The sequence below is a fragment of the Buteo buteo genome, chromosome 12, assembly GCF_964188355.1.
Source record: "Buteo buteo chromosome 12, bButBut1.hap1.1, whole genome shotgun sequence".
Lineage (NCBI taxonomy): Eukaryota > Metazoa > Chordata > Aves > Accipitriformes > Accipitridae > Buteo > Buteo buteo.
The window spans coordinates 23,635,030-23,655,147 of record NC_134182.1 but is presented as its reverse complement, the minus strand read 5'-3'; the positions used below and the strand labels follow the sequence as shown (position 1 = coordinate 23,655,147).

The 20,118-nt window shown below is 40.9% G+C and overlaps 2 protein-coding genes across 2 annotated transcripts; one reads left to right on the top strand and one right to left on the bottom strand.

The window, feature by feature from the left end:
• The first annotated feature begins 841 nt into the window (after nt 1–841).
• Nucleotides 842–3,423, top strand: CEBPZOS (CEBPZ opposite strand). Its single transcript, XM_075043078.1, has 4 exons — nt 842–999; nt 2,627–2,671; nt 2,938–3,021; nt 3,135–3,423. The coding sequence occupies exons 1-3, from the start codon at nt 906–908 to the stop codon at nt 3,018–3,020; spliced, it is 222 nt and encodes a 73-aa protein (XP_074899179.1). The 5' UTR covers nt 842–905; the 3' UTR covers nt 3,021; nt 3,135–3,423.
• Nucleotides 2,547–19,910, bottom strand: CEBPZ (CCAAT enhancer binding protein zeta). Its single transcript, XM_075043071.1, has 16 exons — nt 19,725–19,910; nt 18,046–19,568; nt 16,763–16,994; nt 16,020–16,194; nt 15,300–15,388; nt 14,785–14,838; nt 13,988–14,090; nt 12,763–12,831; nt 10,317–10,383; nt 8,820–8,920; nt 7,246–7,306; nt 5,926–6,134; nt 4,804–4,887; nt 4,250–4,311; nt 4,084–4,165; nt 2,547–3,235 (listed from the first exon to the last, which is right to left on the bottom strand). Exons 1-16 carry the CDS (start codon nt 19,872–19,874, stop codon nt 3,096–3,098), a joined length of 3,201 nt encoding a protein of 1,066 aa, XP_074899172.1. The 5' UTR covers nt 19,875–19,910; the 3' UTR covers nt 2,547–3,095.
• Nucleotides 19,911–20,118: the final 208 nt, after the last annotated feature.

Genomic DNA, 20,118 nt, shown 5'->3' with positions numbered 1-20,118 from the left:
TAGATAGTGAATAACACAAAACAATTAAATCAAAACCATAAAACCAAGAACAATACTGAGAGGGAAGGGATGCTGCCATGTTAGGTTCTAAATACCCCCTGTGGGAGCTAGTCTGCACTAATGCCCTTTTTCATGTTAAAAAGACAATTAAACACTGACAGCTTGCATGGCACGGGCTTTTTCAACATCTTCGCGATATAACCAGGATCCCTTTTCAACAGCCATAGCCGTATGCATCCAGCTGTCTTCCCCTAGCAGCAAACGCAGAGGGGCCGCTGCTGGCTCCCAGAAGAGCAGAGGAGCTCCTCCACCCGCCGAAGCAGCCGGAGGGCAGCACCGAAGCGCAGGCCTGCTCCCTCGCCTGACGGCGCACCTGCTCAGGAGCCTCAACAAGGGGCTGCGAGGGCTGGCCCGGCCTCCGAGCCGTGGTGGGCACCCATGCTGACAGCTGACAGCTGGAACAGCGAGGCGAAGACACTGGGTCCCCCTGGGCACCTGGGGAAGGTGGTGGCGACTCGGACCGGCTGGCAGCAGCCAAAGGGGACGGCCGAGGGCGAGCGGCGGCCAAGGATCGCCACCTGCACCCAACGCCACCGCTGTGCTAACCAGCGGCCCCGCTTGGGCCTGCCCAGGCAGCGGCGGAGCCGGGGGGGAGCCGCGGGTTGCCGAGACGCGCCTCCGTCTGCCTGCGGCCGGGCCGCAGCTTGGCGCCTCCGCAGGAACCCGACCACCGACGCCGGCGCGGGGTCCGCCATCACGGGCGCCGGCGGACGCGCGAGGGAGTACTGCGCACGCGCGGCCCGCCTGTGCGGACAAGGTGCGCAAACGGCGGTCGGTGCGGGCGCAGTGCGCATGCGCAGCCGTTACCGGCGGTAACGGAAGGGCACCGAGCCCCGGCGGCGGTGATGGCGCGGCGCGTCGTGAAGGGACTGCTGCTGCTGGAGGCGGCGGGGCTGCTCGGCGCCCTCCTGCTCTACCGCGCCATGGACCGCAGCCAAGGTGCGGGGCGGCCGGGGGTCACACCCCGCCGGGGGAGGGGATGGCTGCCCGTGCCGCCGGGTGGGGGGAGCTCCCCCGCGCCGGCGCCGCCTGAGGTGCCCGGAGCGCCTCACACCGCCACGGCGCGTACGCTGCGTGCGCGGGTTTCTTAAGAAAACCTGCCGCGTCGGGGTCAGTAGCTTGGCTTGTATTAGCGTGGGTGCGCAGTAGTCGCTTGTTAGGCGGATCCTCAAGGACAAACTGCTATTTTAGTTTTGTAAAACCAAAAAACTGGGGAAGCTGTTGAAAGGCAGCACCTGACCACCAGAAACAAAGCTCAGTCTTGTGCATTTGAATAGTAATAGTAATAGTCCCGGCTCAAGTAGGGACCTAAAAAGGAGAGGCTGTCTGCAGATGAGGCAGGAATTGATCAATCCAGTTTCAAGCATCTGGCGTTCAGCCCTTGAAGCGATCCCCTGGCTCGTGTCTAGGTCTCTCTGGCTCTGCGATTCGACATTTCCCGGGCAGACAACAGACCTGGCTGCCGCGAGGCAGCCAGCATCACCTTCCAGATGATTTAGCATTGGTCCCTTTATTCTCTCAGACTTACGACTCAGTGCCTAGGTATCACAAAAATAAGCCAAGCACTAGCTTAGTTACTGCAAGATTTGCTCTGCACAGCCGTGGCCTTATTTTGCATTCAGGACTCTGCAGGGTGCAGTGCCAGTTTGATGGAAAAGGCAGTCAGCCCTGCTACCCCCAGAGTCAGCGCGAGCCAAAAGGCAGCTGCTGCTGTGGCTGGGAGGGTGCAAGCCCACCCGCTTCAGCAGTAGTGTGGTCTTACACCAAGTTCAAGCTGAACTTCACCTACACTACGTTGGTTTGCATTTGTTGTCCCAGATTCAGATGCTGGCAGGCCGCTACACTTAAGCTATCTTTCTTTGCATTTTTATCAAAAAAATATATAACCAAAATGTGGAGAATAGATGTATCAGCCTATCTTGGTAACTTGGTGCTGGGCATTCACGGTTTCTCATTTCTCCCTTTTCAGTTCTAGGTCCTTGTTCTTACATGCCTTTGCAGATTTTCTTAAGCTGTAGTTCCGTAGTTCCGTAAGGTGCAGCAAGCACATCCAACAGCTCAGTGCGCTCAGAATGAGGCTTTTACCACTTTCTTTTTTCTAGTACTAGCTTTGATAAGATCCTCCTATTAAAAGATCCTCCTCATTAAAATCACATAAAGCTATCATTACATGATTTTCTACTGGGTTGCCAGAGTGGCCCACAGAAGGATTAAGTGAACACCTAAAGCTGCGTAAGGAAACATGGAAATTTTCTTTGCACATCCATCTACGAGAGGCATTCAGCTTCCCTGTGAATCTGTAGCTTGCATTTGGTTATCACAATTGTGAGGAAGCTCAGAAAACACTGTGATGATAGGGCTGCATATATGAGTAACCTGAATACAGTCTGTGATACAATTTAAAAAAAAAAAAAAAAGTAAATTCAGATCACATTATTTAATGGTGGCTGTAACTAAGGAGCTCAGACAAACTTAGGTAAAACTAATCTAGTTAAAAAATAGTGCATTTAATTATTTGTCTTAAAATATGTTGCATAAAGTAACTGTGATTTATCTTTCTTTTCAGACTTCAGATATACAATGCAGAAGAGGTTTCCATCAATTCTGGAAGGTAGGTTTGTAGTTGTTGGCTTCAGAAGGACAGCTGAAGCTTCTGTTGTATCTTACGTATAAAACTGATTTTATTATTGCTTAAAACTTACCCCAGGAGACAGTGCAGAAGCGTTTACTGTTAAGCATAGGTGTGGTTGGAATATCAGACTGTTTGATGGAGTCCTCAGAACTGTAGGAGTATACATCCAACAAAACTAGCCACAAAGTGGCTCACCTTCAGACATGCCTAACTTACAGCTGACATGGATTTTCCTATTTTTTCAGTGTATTACAAATCCAATGAGTGGTCTGGAATTCATGGCATAAGGGAGAATGACCAAATGATGTGGTTAAGCAGCAAGAACTAAAGTAAGAAAGATGCGTGATTAATTTAAATATTTTAGAATAATTATTATAAAAATGTCCACATTAAAATGTCCGGTTCACCTTCTTGATTTCTTGCCTTTGTACTTATTTTTCAGCCCTCTGTGCCTGAACTGTTTCTTCTTTTTGATGATGCTTTTCACATCCCTGTTGTGAAGCCACTTGTCACGCTCTATTTCCCACTGGATCTGTTTGACATCTGTAAGAGGAAAAGAAATGGGAAAAATAAGGAACTGATGGATACCTCTGACCTGATGTGGAATACAGATGAATCATGTAAAAGTTAAAACTTGGCTACTGTATTTATAAATATTAATAAAGTCCAAGCTGCCAATTTTTTTTTAACACCAGAGAAAGTTTGGGGTTTTTCATTTCACAAGACATACCCTACCATCTCAGAATCTCAGAGTTTAAGACTGCTCTTGCCCTTGCTTTGTATTTTACTAATAGTAGACATGCTTCTGTTAAGAGTACACAGTGTTTGAGTACTGTTACTAACAATTTTTCAAGTGACACCAGCAAGACCTGTAAAAGCTGTACAAAGGACTGATGATTCAATCAGTACACACACATTTAATTCATTAGAATTATTCCTGGGAAACTACTTTTGCTTCACTGATACTGCAAGGAAATACTCTGGTAGGTAGATAAAGACAGCCATGCCTTACGCCTTCCCTTCATAAGAATCCAGGACACTCTTTATCAGAGCAAAATTCACACAAGTGCTCGACAGTACTGCCCATCCTTATTTACAGTGTGAAAGGGCTTTATGATACCCTCTTCCTCTTTTCTGAAGCCTTATTCACTCCAGCAGTCACAGTTAATACTAGCACTGGGCATCTCTTGTAACCGAAGAAAGTAAGTCATGTCTTACTGAAGTTGAGCTACTGTCCCTACTGTGTGATTTCTGACTGTGCGTGTAATTTCAGTTCTAAAAAGACTGAAAAGACTTTCTTTCTTTAAGTTACATCTTTTTAAGTACAGAATCTGAAGAGAAAGAAGTAAAACAACATTACAAGTATCTTGCTATTCATAGCATGTACTTACTTGCATTGTCTCTATTGGCCATGGCATTCATTCCAATATTGTCAAACTTAGACCCAGCATTTTCATCCAGCAGATAGCCAAACTTTAAAGAGAGAAATTTTAGTATTTTATTACAAAGGAACAGGTAAAATGCTTGATCACTTTTTGCTAAGCGTGATAAACTCACCTCTTCTGCAGATGCCAGTATACTGGCATCTTTGAGTTTTCTCTTCTTCCCTCGGTTGGATCCTTCAAACAAAAAGTATTATTCTCACGAGACAGAATTTCAAGTTCGCAAAGACACTAAAACAAAGTGTTACCATGGTCTCATTAAATAAATTTAAAAAAATAAAAATTAAAAACATCTAAAAGAGCTGTGCTAGAAACCTTTATTCTCCACCTCCCCGAAAAAAAAAAGGAAAAAAAGTTTCCAACCAAGAACGAAATAGCACAAATTGGTGCATCAGGTGTTAGTAATAGATGCACAAACTGCCAGTACAACTCCATCCTTCCTTCAAAGTTTCTCCTTCGATTCCCAGTCCTTCAACAGCATATTGTCACTGTGAATTAGGCCACACTGGTTGAAGGATGACCTCCTTTTCATTTATGGTTTATTCAAATCTGCACCCAGATCCAAAAGTGTAGATAATCTACTGTACTAAAACCTTCTGATTCCAAAATTTTTCAGACTCTATTTGTATTAAGCCTTCTCAAATGGAAATCATGGCAGTGTTTCCTTACCTTCAAGTGATCCCACAAAACTCCTATCTTTCTTTCTCTTGCCCTTTTTACTGACAGACTTCAATTGCTTGTCATTGTTCGCGTCTGACAGGAAAAAAAAAAGATACATCAATCCCTCATTTTCATACCATGTACATGTATTTAAAGCACAGCAGAGACTACAATTTTTTTTTTAGGCATATTTGTCATAAGGTCTGAGTCTTTACTTTAAAAAAGTGTAAAACACAGAGCACACAACCAAATCTGAGAATTCTTCAACGCAGACAATTAAAAATTGGTCAGTGGTGTGCCACTCTATCCTTTTTTTCCACAGCACCAAAAAAGAATGAAATATGACACTATGATACATAAAATATGAAGGCTAAAAGCAGGTGTTACATAAACCTTGAATGTCTGCTTGGTACGTTTGGTGAAATAATAATCTCATGAAAGATTAATGTGTTAACAACAGCTGTATGAATAGTTTACCTCCTCTACCCTCAACCATCTTCCTGTGACCTTAAGCTATTAGTTGAAATATTGTTATCTGTGCTTTTCCACCCACATAAAGTGTATACTGTGTAAATTGTGCTTTTCAGTTGAAAAGATAATAAAACCATGCAGGTGCAACAATCAGTTATTATTACAGTGGTATTAAAAATGTGGTTACATAGCTGTATTAGAAGAGTAAGCTGTTACTTAATGAGACAGCAACTTAAATAAAAGTTTCCTCATGTAAAAAAATCAACATTAACTAGGACTAAAGAAGTAAAAAAATTACCAAGTACCAGATTTTTCTTTTATTTTTCTCTTTGAGATCTTTTAATATTTCTGCCTACTGTAGCCAGTTATTTATGTATAAAGCTACTTTTGTTACCACCAATGTTTTTGGAATGAAAGAAACGTCTTGTTTGCAAGTTTTTATAACCAGATGCCTAATTCCCACTCTCACCTCAGAGACTGTGCCAGGAAATGTTTCTTAAGACTTCATTGTCCAGAAAAGGACTTGTTGTCACTTCTTTACTTAAAAGCCAAACCTCCCACATAGGTAACTAGATCTGAATTTATATATGTAATTACATATTAGATAACCTATTTTTAAAGCTTTTTCTTGTCATTTTTTGATAATAAATGGTACTTTACCTAGGCTGTTTTCATCATCAGACACATCCATAAATACACCTCCCTTTTCATCCATATCCTCTCCAAAGTCTTCCTCCATACTTCCTAAGGAGACTTCCTCATCATCCAGATCACTGAATTCATCTTCATCATCAGAATCCTCCCAGTCAGCACTGGATTCCTCGCTTCTTTGGCCTTTCTTACCCTCTTTGGTTTTCTTTTTTATATTACTTAAAAAAAATATGTAAAAGCTTAGCACTTCATGTGGCAAAATACTGTTTGCATCCAGATAACATCTGTCTACCAGCAAACACTATGTTAGAAAAGTTCAACATCATTGCAAACTACTGTAAATGTAGGTTGAGACCGAAGAAACATGTATTATACACTCAGGTATGTTTTCAACATCAGCATATGGAACTGTATTATAATAATAAAGTCAACCATTTCAAGAAGTTCTGGAGAAAATCCTATTCTGAAATTAACAAGACATCTTCTACTTCCATATTTTATCTCCTACATGCCTTTGCTCCTTTTCAGAAAGTCTTTTCTGTAAAACACACAAACTGCTGGTATCCCTAGCAACTCTACTAAATGAAGAAATAAGACTTTTTTTTTTTTCCTTAAGAAAGGAAACATGGTTCTTCATGTACTAGATGGTTACTTGTTTTTTCTCTCCTCCGCTATTTTTTACTTACATCAGATGATCACAAAAATGTTCAGGTTTCACTAGAAGTTTAAGCTTTATTTCTCCTTTCACCTCTAGAAAAAAGTTTTTGTGTTGATTCGAAAGCTGTATTGCAGATACTTTCAGTAAAAAACAGGCTATTTAATCACTCACGGTTAGACTCGATCTTAAGTCTCTTCCAACATAAATGATTCTATGATTAATGAAACTGCTGACTTCCTGAGAACTGAGCTCTGCAATTCTGGATTCCACAAAGTTTATTTACTGCATTAGGTCCAGTTACAGCCAGTCCTTAAAGCAGCAGTACCATCATGCCGCATTCTGCTTACTTTTGTGCTTGGTAATTCTCAAACAGAAACCTCAGACAATGAAAAACAACTAAGATTTCACCTTGCTTACTGGGTCACTGCATTGTATAAATAAAATACTACAGGTCTCCCATGTCAAGCCAGCAGACTAGAAGCACCAAAGGATCACGATGCTCCATTATGGGACATCCAGAAAAGCAGCATTACCCAGCATTCAACTACTATTGCCTTTTTGCAAGGTCATGTTTTGAGTCTTTTTCTTTGAGAAAGATCTATACAATTTTGCACTGTAAAACTCTACACAGGTATTAAAACAAGAGATGAAGAACCAATTTAAAGTCTTACCCAGCAAAATCAAGGTCATCCTCACCAACATCAATGGCATTATCAACAGCTTCAAATGTATCTAGGGGAAAAAAAAAATGTTTATTACTACAAAACAAAGTCAAACAAAGAAATATGAAGTAATTGCAAAATATATTATTTTTAGGTATCATTCTCCTGAACAGTTTATATGATCTGCATCAGTAACAAAGGGCCCTGATACCAAAGGGTTTATACTCCTATATAAAAATACTCCACAAAACAGTTACCTAAAGCTAACTGGACTTTTTCTGAAAAAATATTTTTCTTTGAAAAATAATTAAAGTTTTCTTTTATCCAGGATGTAATTTCTGGCCAGAACTACATGATGTGAGAAGCAGACAGACATAAATGGACACACAATGCCCAGTAATTCAAATTTAGTGGGCAGGTGGGATATCACAAGTCTCAAACAATTGCTCCAAGTCAGATAGAACAAAGACTCAATTAAGATACCTCAAGCAAGTGTCCTGCCAGCTAATGTGTATGTTAATTTGCAGATTATAAGTATTCATTATAATTTTTGACAAAAGAGGAAGCAGACTAGAGGATGAAAGCTCCTGTCATTGGATTCACTTAGGAACAAATTGCTATATGAAATAGCTGGTAAAAATAAAATCTGAAAAATTACAACTGTTCTGTTTCAAAGAGTAAACGCTAACATTAGAGGGTCCTAAATTTAAGCTTCTGAATTTATGAAGCAAATTCTCAGAAACAGTCAACCTATTAGAGATACTAACAATAAAACAACAAACACAGTTAGTAATGGATTCTTGTCCTAAGTAAGACCATACTAATTGAGTCACTAAGGAAGAATCCTGCTAAGGGAGTTCAGAATTCTCCAAAAATATTGTACAGAACAGTTATGGAGACCTAAGGATTTTTTTTTTCTTCAAATACACATATTACTGTATAAGTAAAATATGAAATAATAAAATAATCTATATGAAATAATAAAATAATCTATATTTTATGGTACACTAACAAATTTAGATTCTGGAACAAATCGTAGACTAATTCCAAAGCAAACAAAGTACATGCCACAGGAAGAGCTAAGACTACTGCAGGGGTTTGCCAAGGACCTGACTGAACAAATAACCTCATGGAAGATGTTAGGAACGATGAGAGAAACTGTAAAGAAGATTGAAAAAGGCCAAGCAGTAAAGAAAGCATAGAAGGAAATGTTACATGCTGTTAGGAAAAGTTATTTAACTCTCCGACTACATTAGGAAAAGAATAAAAAAGTGTGAACTGCCACTCACAAGCTTATGTGCAAAATCAGACAACTCCCAACCATTCCAACAAGCTGAATGCTACTGGAGCAGCGAGACCAAGACCCCTTTTACAAGATGGCCATCCAGTTGGCTTATGTGATGGATAGCATGAAGTGCTGGCTGTAGTAGCATAGAATGGGAACTGGAAAGCCAGTTTTCTTCCACTTCCATATTCCTGTATCTGGCTCTTTTATACAATATAAACTATAAAATGGATAAATTAATAATTTGCAGAAGCAGGAAATATTAGGATAGTTACTGCAAGGAAAAACACAACCTTACCCAATGCTCTTTCAAATTCATCATCATCTACATCTTCCACACTTTCTTCATCATCCTGACGCTTTTGCTTCTCTCTCCTCTTATCAAACTTTGAATAAAATCTGAAATAAGATATAGCTCTCAAACACAAAATTACAGGTGATGATCTTTACAGTAAGTTTTTAAAAAAAACAACTTGCAGATTGTTTCATGTGTATTTTGCCAGTTGAAAATTGTACGTAATGGTTTCAAACACATCCCAAATCAGAGATTTGTATTTCCTTTGTTTTTCAAAGAGTAATCCACCCCTCTTAAGATTTAAAACAGAAATTTCTCAGTCAAAGGTGCCAGAAATTATTTTGAACATAGTGAAATTATAAAAGGGCACAAGAAAGATGTGAAAATCTGCCTTATACTGATAAGGAAGAAAGGATCAAGTTCAATTTTAATCTAATTGAGGAAAAAAAGAAAAAAAGATTCACTCATTCAGTTCTGTTAAGTTTTCCCCTGTAGCCCTCTTCTTTTCTCTGCTTAGTTTTACCTTCTGTCAGCCATTTTAAACCACCTTCTCTCCCTCATTTCATATTAAAGAACCACCAAACACAGAAGGCAAATTTGATCATATACAAGAGCAAAACAGTACAGCACTTCATATGGCAGACTTTAAATGTGTAATCTCAGTTTCAGTCATCTTCAATGTAACAACACTGTTAACTTTTCAGACAGGGGCATGGTTTTAAGCTGCTTTAATCTCAAAATTAATACTACCAATTTATTTATTTATTAAGCAATATTACAATATCAATTAATTAAAATTAATAAGTTCCATTAACCTGATACTTCAAAAAATTTTAAAAGCCCCTACAGCAATGCATATATTAAACAAAAACAACCAAAGTGAATTAAACAAAATAAATGAACACTGATCTCCTAAGGAGACACTCCCAGGTAACCAGTATTTTGATTTGACAAGAACAAATCTTTGCCAAATGTGTACTACTACAATTTGGTATTACAGCTGCATTTTTATATCATAATCTGAAAGGAAAGCCAACTAAAGGGAAAGAATTATGAATAGTAAAATAAGAAATACACAGAAACCTAGCTCCTCTGACTTTTTTTCCATTGTTCCATTCTAATAAGCTTTGATGCCAATAACATAAGCAAGGTATATTCCATTTTTTTTCTAAATATATTTCTAATGCATAAGAATTACAACCCACAAGACATTAATCATTACCCATTGTTCAAGGCCTCTTTATTATAATGTCAACTTACTTGATTGTAGACTACAAGCACTGATTGCCTTTGTTCATAAGTGATATTCTTTCTCAAGCACTTTAGACAACTGTTGAAATTCTGTTCTAAGGAAAGTACTATCATCACAAGTCACTCAAATTAATCAAATTTTGCAAACACTCGGAATACCAGTGAATACTTATGAAATGTACTGGGTTTTGACGGCAGTGCATTAAAAAAATAACACTTTAAAATGAATGTTCACAAGTATTTCATTACCTGTGAAAAAACACTTCATCCACTGGGATTTTGCTTTCATCTTTGGCACGGAATTCCTTACTGTTGACTGCAAAAAGAACTCATTTTACCTCAGGTTGAAATGACTGTTATTCTTTTAAAAGGTTAGACCGCATGCACAGACAGAAGTACACAGATACCCAGTGTCACCCGTTAAATAAAGTGGAGCTCATCTCAAAACTTCTTCAAACCAACAGTTCCCAGTGTATATACTGATACTTAGATGTGAGCAGGCCCAATGGAAAAACTCAAGAGGCATAGCCCTGGTCAGCTTCTAATCTATATACCAGCAAGGGAGGTTTTGCAATCACCTACAGCAGGAATGCGTATTTAAAAAAAAAAAAAAAAAAAGTCGGAAATAAGATAAGCTTGCTGTCATGCACTAAAATACTGAAACTGCTTCTGCCCAGCACTCTGGGCAGTAGGAGAAACGCTCATCAGCAGCTGCAAGGCAGGAACATACACCAGCTGAGCATGTTGAAAAAGGGATCGAGCCTCACCCTGCCTCCATTTCTGAGGAAATGAGGCAAAATATGACACTCTGCAACAGCAGATTGACTAGGGTATTGATCAGGTTCCCTGTGGAGAAGCTTTTTATCCTCATACATTCCCCTTCCTTCCCTTCTCCACCTCAGTGGGCACAACTATAGTATTTTCTAAGTGACAAGGGTACCAGTTTCTGAAACCAGATCAGCATACTCACAGAAGGACTCTTCAGAGGAACAGTAGAAGGTACCAGAGGATTTGCAATCTCAGTTCTCTAAGCCTCAGCAGAGCCCAGCTACATGCAACAAGTGTGGATTTTTGTATCTGTATCAATATATCCGTATTTTTTATATTGAATGCTTCATTTGTAGAACACTTAACTTCCTCAATTCCAGTTCTAAATGCTCAGTCTGCTCCTTCAACTCAGAATAAACTAAAGAATGCAATAAACTGTACCTTCAAATGCATTCTAGGTAAAAATTCCTACTTTAAGCTTTGATAGCCATAAAACCACCATCGATAAAGGCACATCAGCTAATTTGTATAAGTAAAACCTCTGTGCAACACAGCAGACCCAAAGTTAGAGGAAAGCACATCCCTGGGAATGTTACAGAGATTCTACCACAGAATATGGTACCTCTTCTGTCCTCAAGCAGCATGCTTTACTGATGGTTTACCCTGGTTCTTACACCAAATCCTGCCCTTAATCACTGGAAACAGTGGGATTAGACAAAAGGCAGCCTTTTTCTGGAGGCAGGAAGACTCTTAGCAAAATAACAGTGCCAAAGATACCTTACACTAATCCTAACAATAGCTGCAGCTGTGGCATTGTATGGAGTAATCCATATCATTTAATGAAAGAGCTTAATGTGATTTAAGTCATTATATAAATCCATTTTCTGAAGATTTTAAGTAATTTTTCTATCATAATAACCACAATAGAAGTAGTTACATGATAACTTGGAAACAAATAAAAACACTAACTACACAATATTAATATATTAACTACTGCTAGATCAGCATCTGTTTTAAAGATTTTTATATAATCTTTAAGAACTTAAAAAAACATTATTCATAAAACTAGGATGCCAGACATAAGAATGGCATGTTTGTGAGCAGAAAATTTAGTTAGTATTTTATAAATTCAAGTCCCTCTGAGGTTAGTACCCTAACAGATTGCTTTTCTAACTAGAAATATCATTAGCTGGAATAAATTCTAGGGTTTTTAGCCTTTTTTCCCCCCTAAGGAGTCACATTGCCAGCTACAAGAAAAATTTGTAACAACTTTCTAAACTTTTTATACAAGACTGCAAATCTACTTTTTTCCCCAGGGGTTGTATTTCCTTATAGGGGGATGCAGGGAAAAGATAACTTAGCATAAGAGAAGGTATAGAAAACATATGCAGGTCATAGCAAAAGCAGCACAGAAAACAAGGCATGCAGCTTTCAGTAGCTCTGCCCTTTGGCATTAATACATTTCTTAATGGGATGGCTAAACAAAAGGTATGATCTTCATCATGCATTGCCTAAGAAAAAGGAATTACTACAATAGAAAGTAATTGACAATTAGAGGGTAAAAACACAGAGAAAAGAAAGGTCTTAAAAAAAATTTGGTGTGTAAAGCCAAGTGCTACAGTAGAAGATAAAGCATTTTCCTATTCAAGAGGAACAGTTGAGGTAACAGTTGAGTTAACTGACTTTATGTCATTTGTTCTTAAAATGATTCAATGGATCCAAAGTTTCAGCTGTGGAGATTCCATGCACCCTTACAAGAAGATTAGACCTGATCCTGAACATCACGCACCACCACTGCACTCCTGATGGATAGGACTTTCTTTTATTGCTAATAGAAATAGCATAAACAGTGCAGATGACATGTCTACAACAACCAGCCAAGAATTCTTTAGCCATCATAATCTTAACCGAAAAGGGGCTGGCTTACCTGCAAGATTCTGTGTATCTTTCATAAACTGCTTCTTCTTCGGCTGCATTACCACACTGCTGGTGTTTTCTGTAGCAGAACATAAATCAGAAACAAATCACCTTATTACTATTGATGCAGAACTGTGAAGAGTGGCTGATACACCAGAGGGTTTTGCTGCCATCCATAAGGACCTCGAGGCTGGAGAAATGGGCTGACAAGAACCTCATGCAGCTCAACAAGGGGAAGTGCAAAGTCCTGCACCTGGGTAGGAACAACCCCATGTACCAGTATATGCTGGGGGCTGCCCAGCCAGAAAGCAGCTTGGCAGAAAAGGTCCGGGGTGTCCTGGGGAACACCAAGTTGACCCTGAGCCAGCAATGTGCCCTTGCGGCAAAGGGAGCTGACGGTATCCTGCACTGCATAGGGAGGAGCATTGCCAGCAGGTGGAGGGAGGTGATCCTTCCTCTGTTCAGCACTGGTGAGGCTACACCTGAAGTGCTGTGTCCAGGTCTGGGCTCCCCAGTCTCATAAGAGAAACATGGAGCTACTGGAGAAAGTGCAGCAAAGGGCCACAAAGATGGTTAGAGGGGATTGGAGCACCTCTTCTATGAAGAAGGGCTGGGAGAGCTGAGACTGCTCAGCCTGGAGAAGAGAAGGCTCAGGGTGGATCTCATCAACGCATATAAATATACCTGAAGGGCAGGGGTAAAGCAGCACTTTCCAGTGATGCCCATGAGAGGGCAAGAGGTGATGGGTGCAAACCGAAACACAGGAGGCTCCATCTGAACACCAGGAAACACTTTTTCACTGTGAGGGTGACTGCACTGGCACAGGTTGCCCAGAAAGGCAGTGGAGTCTCCATTCTTGGAGACATTCAAAAGCCATCTGAACAGCCTGGGCAGCCTGCTCTACATGGCCCTACTTGAGCAGATGACCTCCAGAGGTCCCTTCCAACCTCAATCATTCTGTAGTCTTTACATTCCCCTATCACTTTGCTTATTCTGGCTAGGTTAGCAATTTCTGCACTGCGGATGTGAGAGGCAGCAGTATGTGATTGTTAGCTGGTTCTAAGTTGCAGACATCTCTTATGCAGCCCTGAAGACTGACCCCATTCCTCTGTTACACCACATGCACCTTGAATACTTGACAAACACAAAGGATTACTTGGCAATCCAAGAGAAAAAGAGTTTGGTCACCATCAATAATCAAGATCATATGCTAACCCATACAGAGAAGTTCGTACCTTTGCCTTTATGCAGTTTGGGATTTCTGTACACAAAGCGGTCCAAGAACCTCATTAATGTGAAATCCTGCAAAGGGTCACCGGAGTACTGAATGTGATTTCCCTGAAAGAAAAGCCAAAAGTCATTAAGGTCTTCATTTTAGAAAGACAGCAACTAAACACAGAGGACTCAAACTGTCCAAGAACAACATTAAACCACACTTTAAAAAGATAAAGACTTGGGGATACTTCATCACATAAGCCTGACTAGTTTAATACACTCGCATACAGATTGTTATTTTTGGAATTGCAGTATTTTCTTAACTAAAAACCACCTCCTTCACTTTGTTTCAGTGATGAACTGCCTTGCAATGTACTGTGCTAGTAGCAGCTAATACTCAGCACTATTTGGATACCATATATTCAAATGAAAATAAATATTTTAAACACATATTTGTGTAGGTTTAAGTATTTTTGGCACAATACCGCAACAGTATAAAAAAAAAAATTTGTTTCAACAGCAGGGTTCCCCAAATAAAAAACCCACTTTAAATAAAAAGATAGACCAAAACTCTAAAAAAGCATTAAGAATCATGTAATACACACATTCCTACCAAGTTACTTCTGTGAGCAGTCCCCTTTAGACAAAACACTATAATTCCATGAAAAACTTTGCCTTTGAGTGTATGCTACAGTGCTGCAGAGCTGCTAGTTACCTGCAGAGTGCAAGGAGGCTTTACAATGTATTTTTTCAAATGATAAAAGACAGCTAACATAAAAATCAAGCTTCAAAGCTACAGACTAGTAAAAGCACTTACTTCTAGAATTGTTTTTGCGAATAGGGCCACGGATGGATGAAAATGTTCAGAAAGCTGAAAAATATGAATCATTTCTTTAACCACTATGTCATAAGACTACTCTGTAACTCACCAAATAACACACAGATGCACGTAGTAGTGCAAGGCTGATGTGCTCTGTCCTTGAACAACTGAAGAACTTCAAGTTCTAATCTTTTGTTTGCATTAACTAAATACATTTTCACTTAAAATTTTATTTAATTCAATACTAAAAAGCTTTAGTGATACAAAGCTAAGATCCAAAAGTCAAAAAAGATTATTATTGTCCAAATCATCACTTAAAAACTCCTATTCCCTACTCTGGAATATCAGCATTGTATGTAACATATACAAGCTTAAAGCTGAACAATGTGCCATTTAACCTTTCTGTTATGTTACTCAGGCAGCTAGTCCAAGAATAACCAAGTTAATTGTCTTCTCTCAATGCAAGGGCCACACTAAGAAACACAGTAATCAGCAACATAAGAATGCCTTACCTTCTTCAGTTCCCAAAGGCTTGTACTTTCAGCACCACAGTATAAAGGACTTCGGTGCATAGGATCATACAAAGCTCCACTCTTCCTGCCTGAGGGGCAGAGGAGATGAAGACAGCTTAAATTTTATCAGGCAACATTATGAGAGTATTATTTTCATTTCACCATGACAGTAATGCTGTCCACCATTCTTAGCTGGACAGGTCACAGATTCATTCAGTAGCAAGTAAGGGTTATATTCAGCTGTCCTTCCCCAGTGTATGATCAGGTGCACAGCTGAGTTCCCACGTGCTTCCAAGGAAGCTCCTGAAAACCCCTGCTCTGTTCCAAAAGGTCCTCAGGAAAGAGTAAAACTAGAAGCAGGTTCAGAGTTAGATGAATTGTTCTAGCAAGCTTCACAAGCGAATGAGCAGTTACACATCTTAACCTTGGCTACATTGCTCTGAAGGTATTTGAACATGCAAGCAAAAAATCCCAAGCCTGTTTATTGCTTAGGCATAAACTGCATAAAATGAAATATGCTAGCAGATTCATACAGTCTCTTCATCACTGCTGAGTTAACAGATAAAGAAAAATTATTCTGACCGATTGCTGTGAATCAAACTTCAATTTGAAAAACTAAAATAATGTTTTAATCACTTAATTTTACAACAAGTCTTGATCAACACATCACGGTTACAGTATGTTAGAAGTTAAATGAACTGTATTTTCTTACTAATTTACCTCCCATATTCAGATGATGCACCCATGAGGCTGTTGAATTTACATCATTTGTTTTAACAGAATCTTCCCTTGTGCTCCTCTCTTCGCTTTCTACTTCTTTGTCTGCATCCATGAATTTTTCCTCATCCTCTTCAGCCTCTTCTTGATCCTTAAAACACTCTTCATCATCCGACTCCTAAACAACAAAAAAAGTTAGTAAACAGCTTTTCCTTTCCAGTTTTATTCTGATTTATTAGAAAAATGCACATATAGTTCTTAAGAAGCCACTTACAAAAATGTAAGCAGTGATAGCCAATGTTTAAGCAATACAGTTTTTTGATCTTGATATAGGACTTAAAATTGAACTTTACAGCTTGCATCACACAAGCGTAATGGTCCCTCCCTGCCTGAAGAAAGAAAAAAAAAAAAAATCCAGTCCTGCCTAGCTATACTTCAGAGACTGCAGACAGAAGAAACAAACAGGGCACATTCTGACAAAGCTTTTGGGTGAAGAATGTTCACCTGCTTACCTATACAGCATTTAGCAAAATAATCCTCTCTCCACGAATGAGGTCCGTAAGACCCACTAGAATGCTTAAAACACCTTCATTTATGCAGATTTTTAATGTAGTTATAATTGTTCAAGTGCTTTCTCCCATAATGTATCAGCAAACTCTCAGGTTACTAATAAACAGTTTAGGGAAAGGTGCTTATGAAAACAGCTCTTATCAAAAAAACAATGAGGGAAAGAAATTATCTTATACCACATGATCCTGTAACTGGACCCTTAACTCTGGTTTTACTTTCAGAAGCTCAGACAGAAGGTACAGGGTTCCACAAATGAAGGGTGGCATTTGTCCACAAGTGACTTGAAGTAATCTCTTCACGAAGGCCTTCACACGCCGTAACATTACATCTGCCTTCAGAGATTTATAGATAAGATTAAGAAACATGGATGGCTTTGAGCAGGTTGCTAAAGCAGGATCTAGAAGCTTCCTGTAGAACACACAGGAGAAAATATTGCTGATTATCATAATGCACGTAGGAGAATAATTGCTATTAAAAACAATCATTTACATTTTTCAGAGTGCCATCTAAAAGACCAGTGACAGCTTGTTCCCCAATACTCAAAACCATTATGATCAACCCTGAGCTGTCAACAGCTGTGTAATATTTCTAGACATATATGAGACACTGAAGGTTAAAAAGAACACCTGTACCAGTAAACAAAAAAAAAACTGTTAGAAAATATAAAGAAATTGAGTTCAACTGAAAACAGTTTCAAAATCTGAGATATTCAAAGAAACTAATCTGATTTATTCAGATGTTGAAAAAAATAGAAAGAAAATGGTTAGCATCTGCATGCTTCGAAATCAGACCAGACATATGTGTTGGCAAGTTCATTTTCTACTCCACTTTTTGCCAGACTGCCAGGCACAGTAAGGCCCCTAAATACATTGCACATCCTGGGGGAACTTGAGTCCCCTTTTTGAAAATCAGGAAATTCCCCTTGGTCAACTAAACAGAAGGCTGTTAAGGATCCTACAAAGAGTCTAAACCATCAGCTGGGACAAAAAAGAGAAACTCTTATAACATAAGGATTTCCAGCTATACAAATTAAATCATCTAAAGAATTTGTTAACAGAGTATTTCCCTGCACCCCATATGAAAAAAAGGAAACAAGATTTTAGACTATTATATGACTAGGTAATGTAAAAGTACCTGTAAAAGTGATTTTAGAAGTAGTTATCTATTAGTTTCAAATAATATCTGGAATTAAAACATGCGACCAGAAAACAGCGCAAAGGATGAAATGCACATGTTGCGTTCTCAGGACCTATCACTACCATTTGTTTTATCCCTGTGTTAAGTCAAAGAAATCCCATGCATTTTCTTCTAGCTCACAGAAAACATCAGAAATTTTTAGTCAATGAGATACAAAAGTCACAAGATCTTAAAAGCAAAATAAGTGTCTCTACAACTTTAAATTAATGGTGACTACCTCATAAAATGAAATTTATACAAAAAATGCAAACCTGTCTCTTACTTGTATAATGCTGCATAGTACCTATCCGATACAGTCTGCTGAGAGTCCATCACTTGAAACAGCAACATCAGGGCCTGGACACTGGTACCGAAGTTCACAAGATGCAGAACTTTAAACAGCGTGTCCATTTGTTCTTTCACTTTCTCATCACCAGTCTCAGCATAAGGGTAAGCTCTGTTTACCCCGCAAAGAAGAGCGCTGAGCATTTTGGATTCAATGTCTTTTTTCTTAATGCAGTTCCGAAAAAAGCAGAAGTACAAAGTTATCAGCTTGTTAGCTAATGCACTTTCTTCATGACTGAGGACTATCTGATTTAGAAAGCAAATAGCATAATATTGAGTTTTCACATTAATGTTTGACCGGTACAAAAGCCTCTCCACCTCACTGCACACTACTCCCTTCATATTTGGATGCTTATGAAGTAATGTCTCTAAAAGGTAGGAGGCTTTGGTGGCAATTTTGTTCTGAGGGTCTCCCAGTTTATTTACAAGCTGAACAAGCAGAACTTTCTCCTGCTCAGGCTTGTTACAGAGAAGCTCGTGGGCAACTGCCAGCGCTCGGGATTTTGTTGCTGTCAGAGAATCATGACTCAGTGTTTCTAACGCTTGCACAAACTCTGCCACTTGCAGTTTCAGGTGATGCTCAAAGTACCACAGTACCAACCGTCTGTCTCTTGAATCCCTGTTGCCACTCGACATCTTCTCTATGTTGTTAAATGGTCGCTGCGAGAAAGACCATAATTTTCGATTGTTTGGTAAGAGATCTGAAATAAGAAGCTCCTTGAAAGTATCCAAAGCCATGAGGCTCTGATGCCTGCTGCCCTTTTTCTTTATGAGGTTTAGCAAGTTCTCAACAAACTGAAGACTGTGGACAGCACTGTCCTGAATGAGAAGGGTCATTGCTGCCATCCTGTCAGCCAAAGTACCCGACGACACGACAGTTTTCATCCACGCTGAAGAGGCCCCCTTCTGATAATCTGTCTTATTCTTGTACAGGTCTGTCTCATGTTGGTACAGCTTTTGGGCCAAGGCCTTATATTTGGTCAGAAGCGTCTGCTTTTGTGGCTCCAAAGAGAATTCGTTGGTGTATTCTAGATCATACCATTTACCCCCTGGTTTGATCAGTATCACTTGCCTAGCATGGAATTCAAAATCTTCTTCCAGTCCCTCTCTCTTTGCCGAAAGGTGCTGGTCCTGGTCACCGCCAGCGTGCTGCTTCTTGCTGTCTTTCACACCGCTTGCCTTTTCCCTACCCTTTTTTTCTTTTTTCCCTTCTAACGAAGGAGGGTTAGTTTCCTTCTTGCTTTTCTCTTTCTTTGGGGGCTTCTCCTTCTCCTCGCTGCTGCTGCCGCCGCCGTCCTCCTCCCCCTCCACCACCAGGCAACTTCCCGCGTACTTGCCGAGCCCCAGGGAGCTGACGAACGCCTCCAGCTCCCCTTCCTTCAGGTCGTCGATCGCGTCCTTCTTGCCGCCGTCCACCAGCTCCTCCGCCTCGTCCACGGCGCACAGCATCAGGTAGTCTTGCTGCGGGCGGCACCGCGCGGCCGTTACAGGCGGACCCGGCGCGAGGCCGCGCGCTCCCGACGGCTCCCCCCCCACCTCGCGCCCCACAGGGGCCCGGCCCGGGGCGGGGGGGCCGCCGGCCGCCACGTGCTCCCGCTCCGCCCCACCCCCCTTTACCTTGGTGCCGCCGAGGCGCAGCACCTCGTCCAGCGTGAACCCTTCGGCATCTCCATCTTCTCCTGCTTCATCGGCCGCCTCCTCCTCCTCGCCGCTGCCGCCGCCCGCCTCCTTCGGGTCCCTCACGCCGAAGTCCCACAGCGCCGCCATCGCCGCCCGCCGGAGCCCGCTGCGCGCATGCGCGGCGCGCGCTTCCGGCCCCGCCGGACGGCGGGAGCGCAGGTCCTGCATGGGGGAGTGGGGGGCCCGGGCGGGCCTCGCCGGAGCGGCGGCGGGGAGCGTCTCGGACAACCTTCGCAGACCGGCCGACCTCCCTCTCTCCCGCCCGCCTCCGGCGGCGTTTAGCCGCGGGGCCCGTCCTCACGCCGGCGGCGGCACGCAGCCCGGCCGCCAA

Bases quoted from the DNA above. Each gene is read 5' to 3' on its own strand.
- CEBPZ (XM_075043071.1), bottom strand. From the start codon at position 19,874: ATGGCGGCGCTGTGGGACTTCGGCGTGAGGGACCCGAAGGAGGCGGGC. The intron at 14,091-14,784 runs GTAAGTGCTTTT...CTTTTCTTTCAG, and splicing joins TCGCAAAAACAATTCTAGAA to GGAAATCACATTCAGTACTC. The intron at 4,166-4,249 runs GTGAGTTTATCA...CTCTCTTTAAAG, and splicing joins TACTGGCATCTGCAGAAGAG to TTTGGCTATCTGCTGGATGA.
- CEBPZOS (XM_075043078.1), top strand. From the start codon at position 906: ATGGCGCGGCGCGTCGTGAAGGGACTGCTGCTGCTGGAGGCGGCGGGG. The intron at 1,000-2,626 runs GTGCGGGGCGGC...CTTTCTTTTCAG, and splicing joins CGCCATGGACCGCAGCCAAG to ACTTCAGATATACAATGCAG. The intron at 2,672-2,937 runs GTAGGTTTGTAG...CTATTTTTTCAG, and splicing joins GTTTCCATCAATTCTGGAAG to TGTATTACAAATCCAATGAG.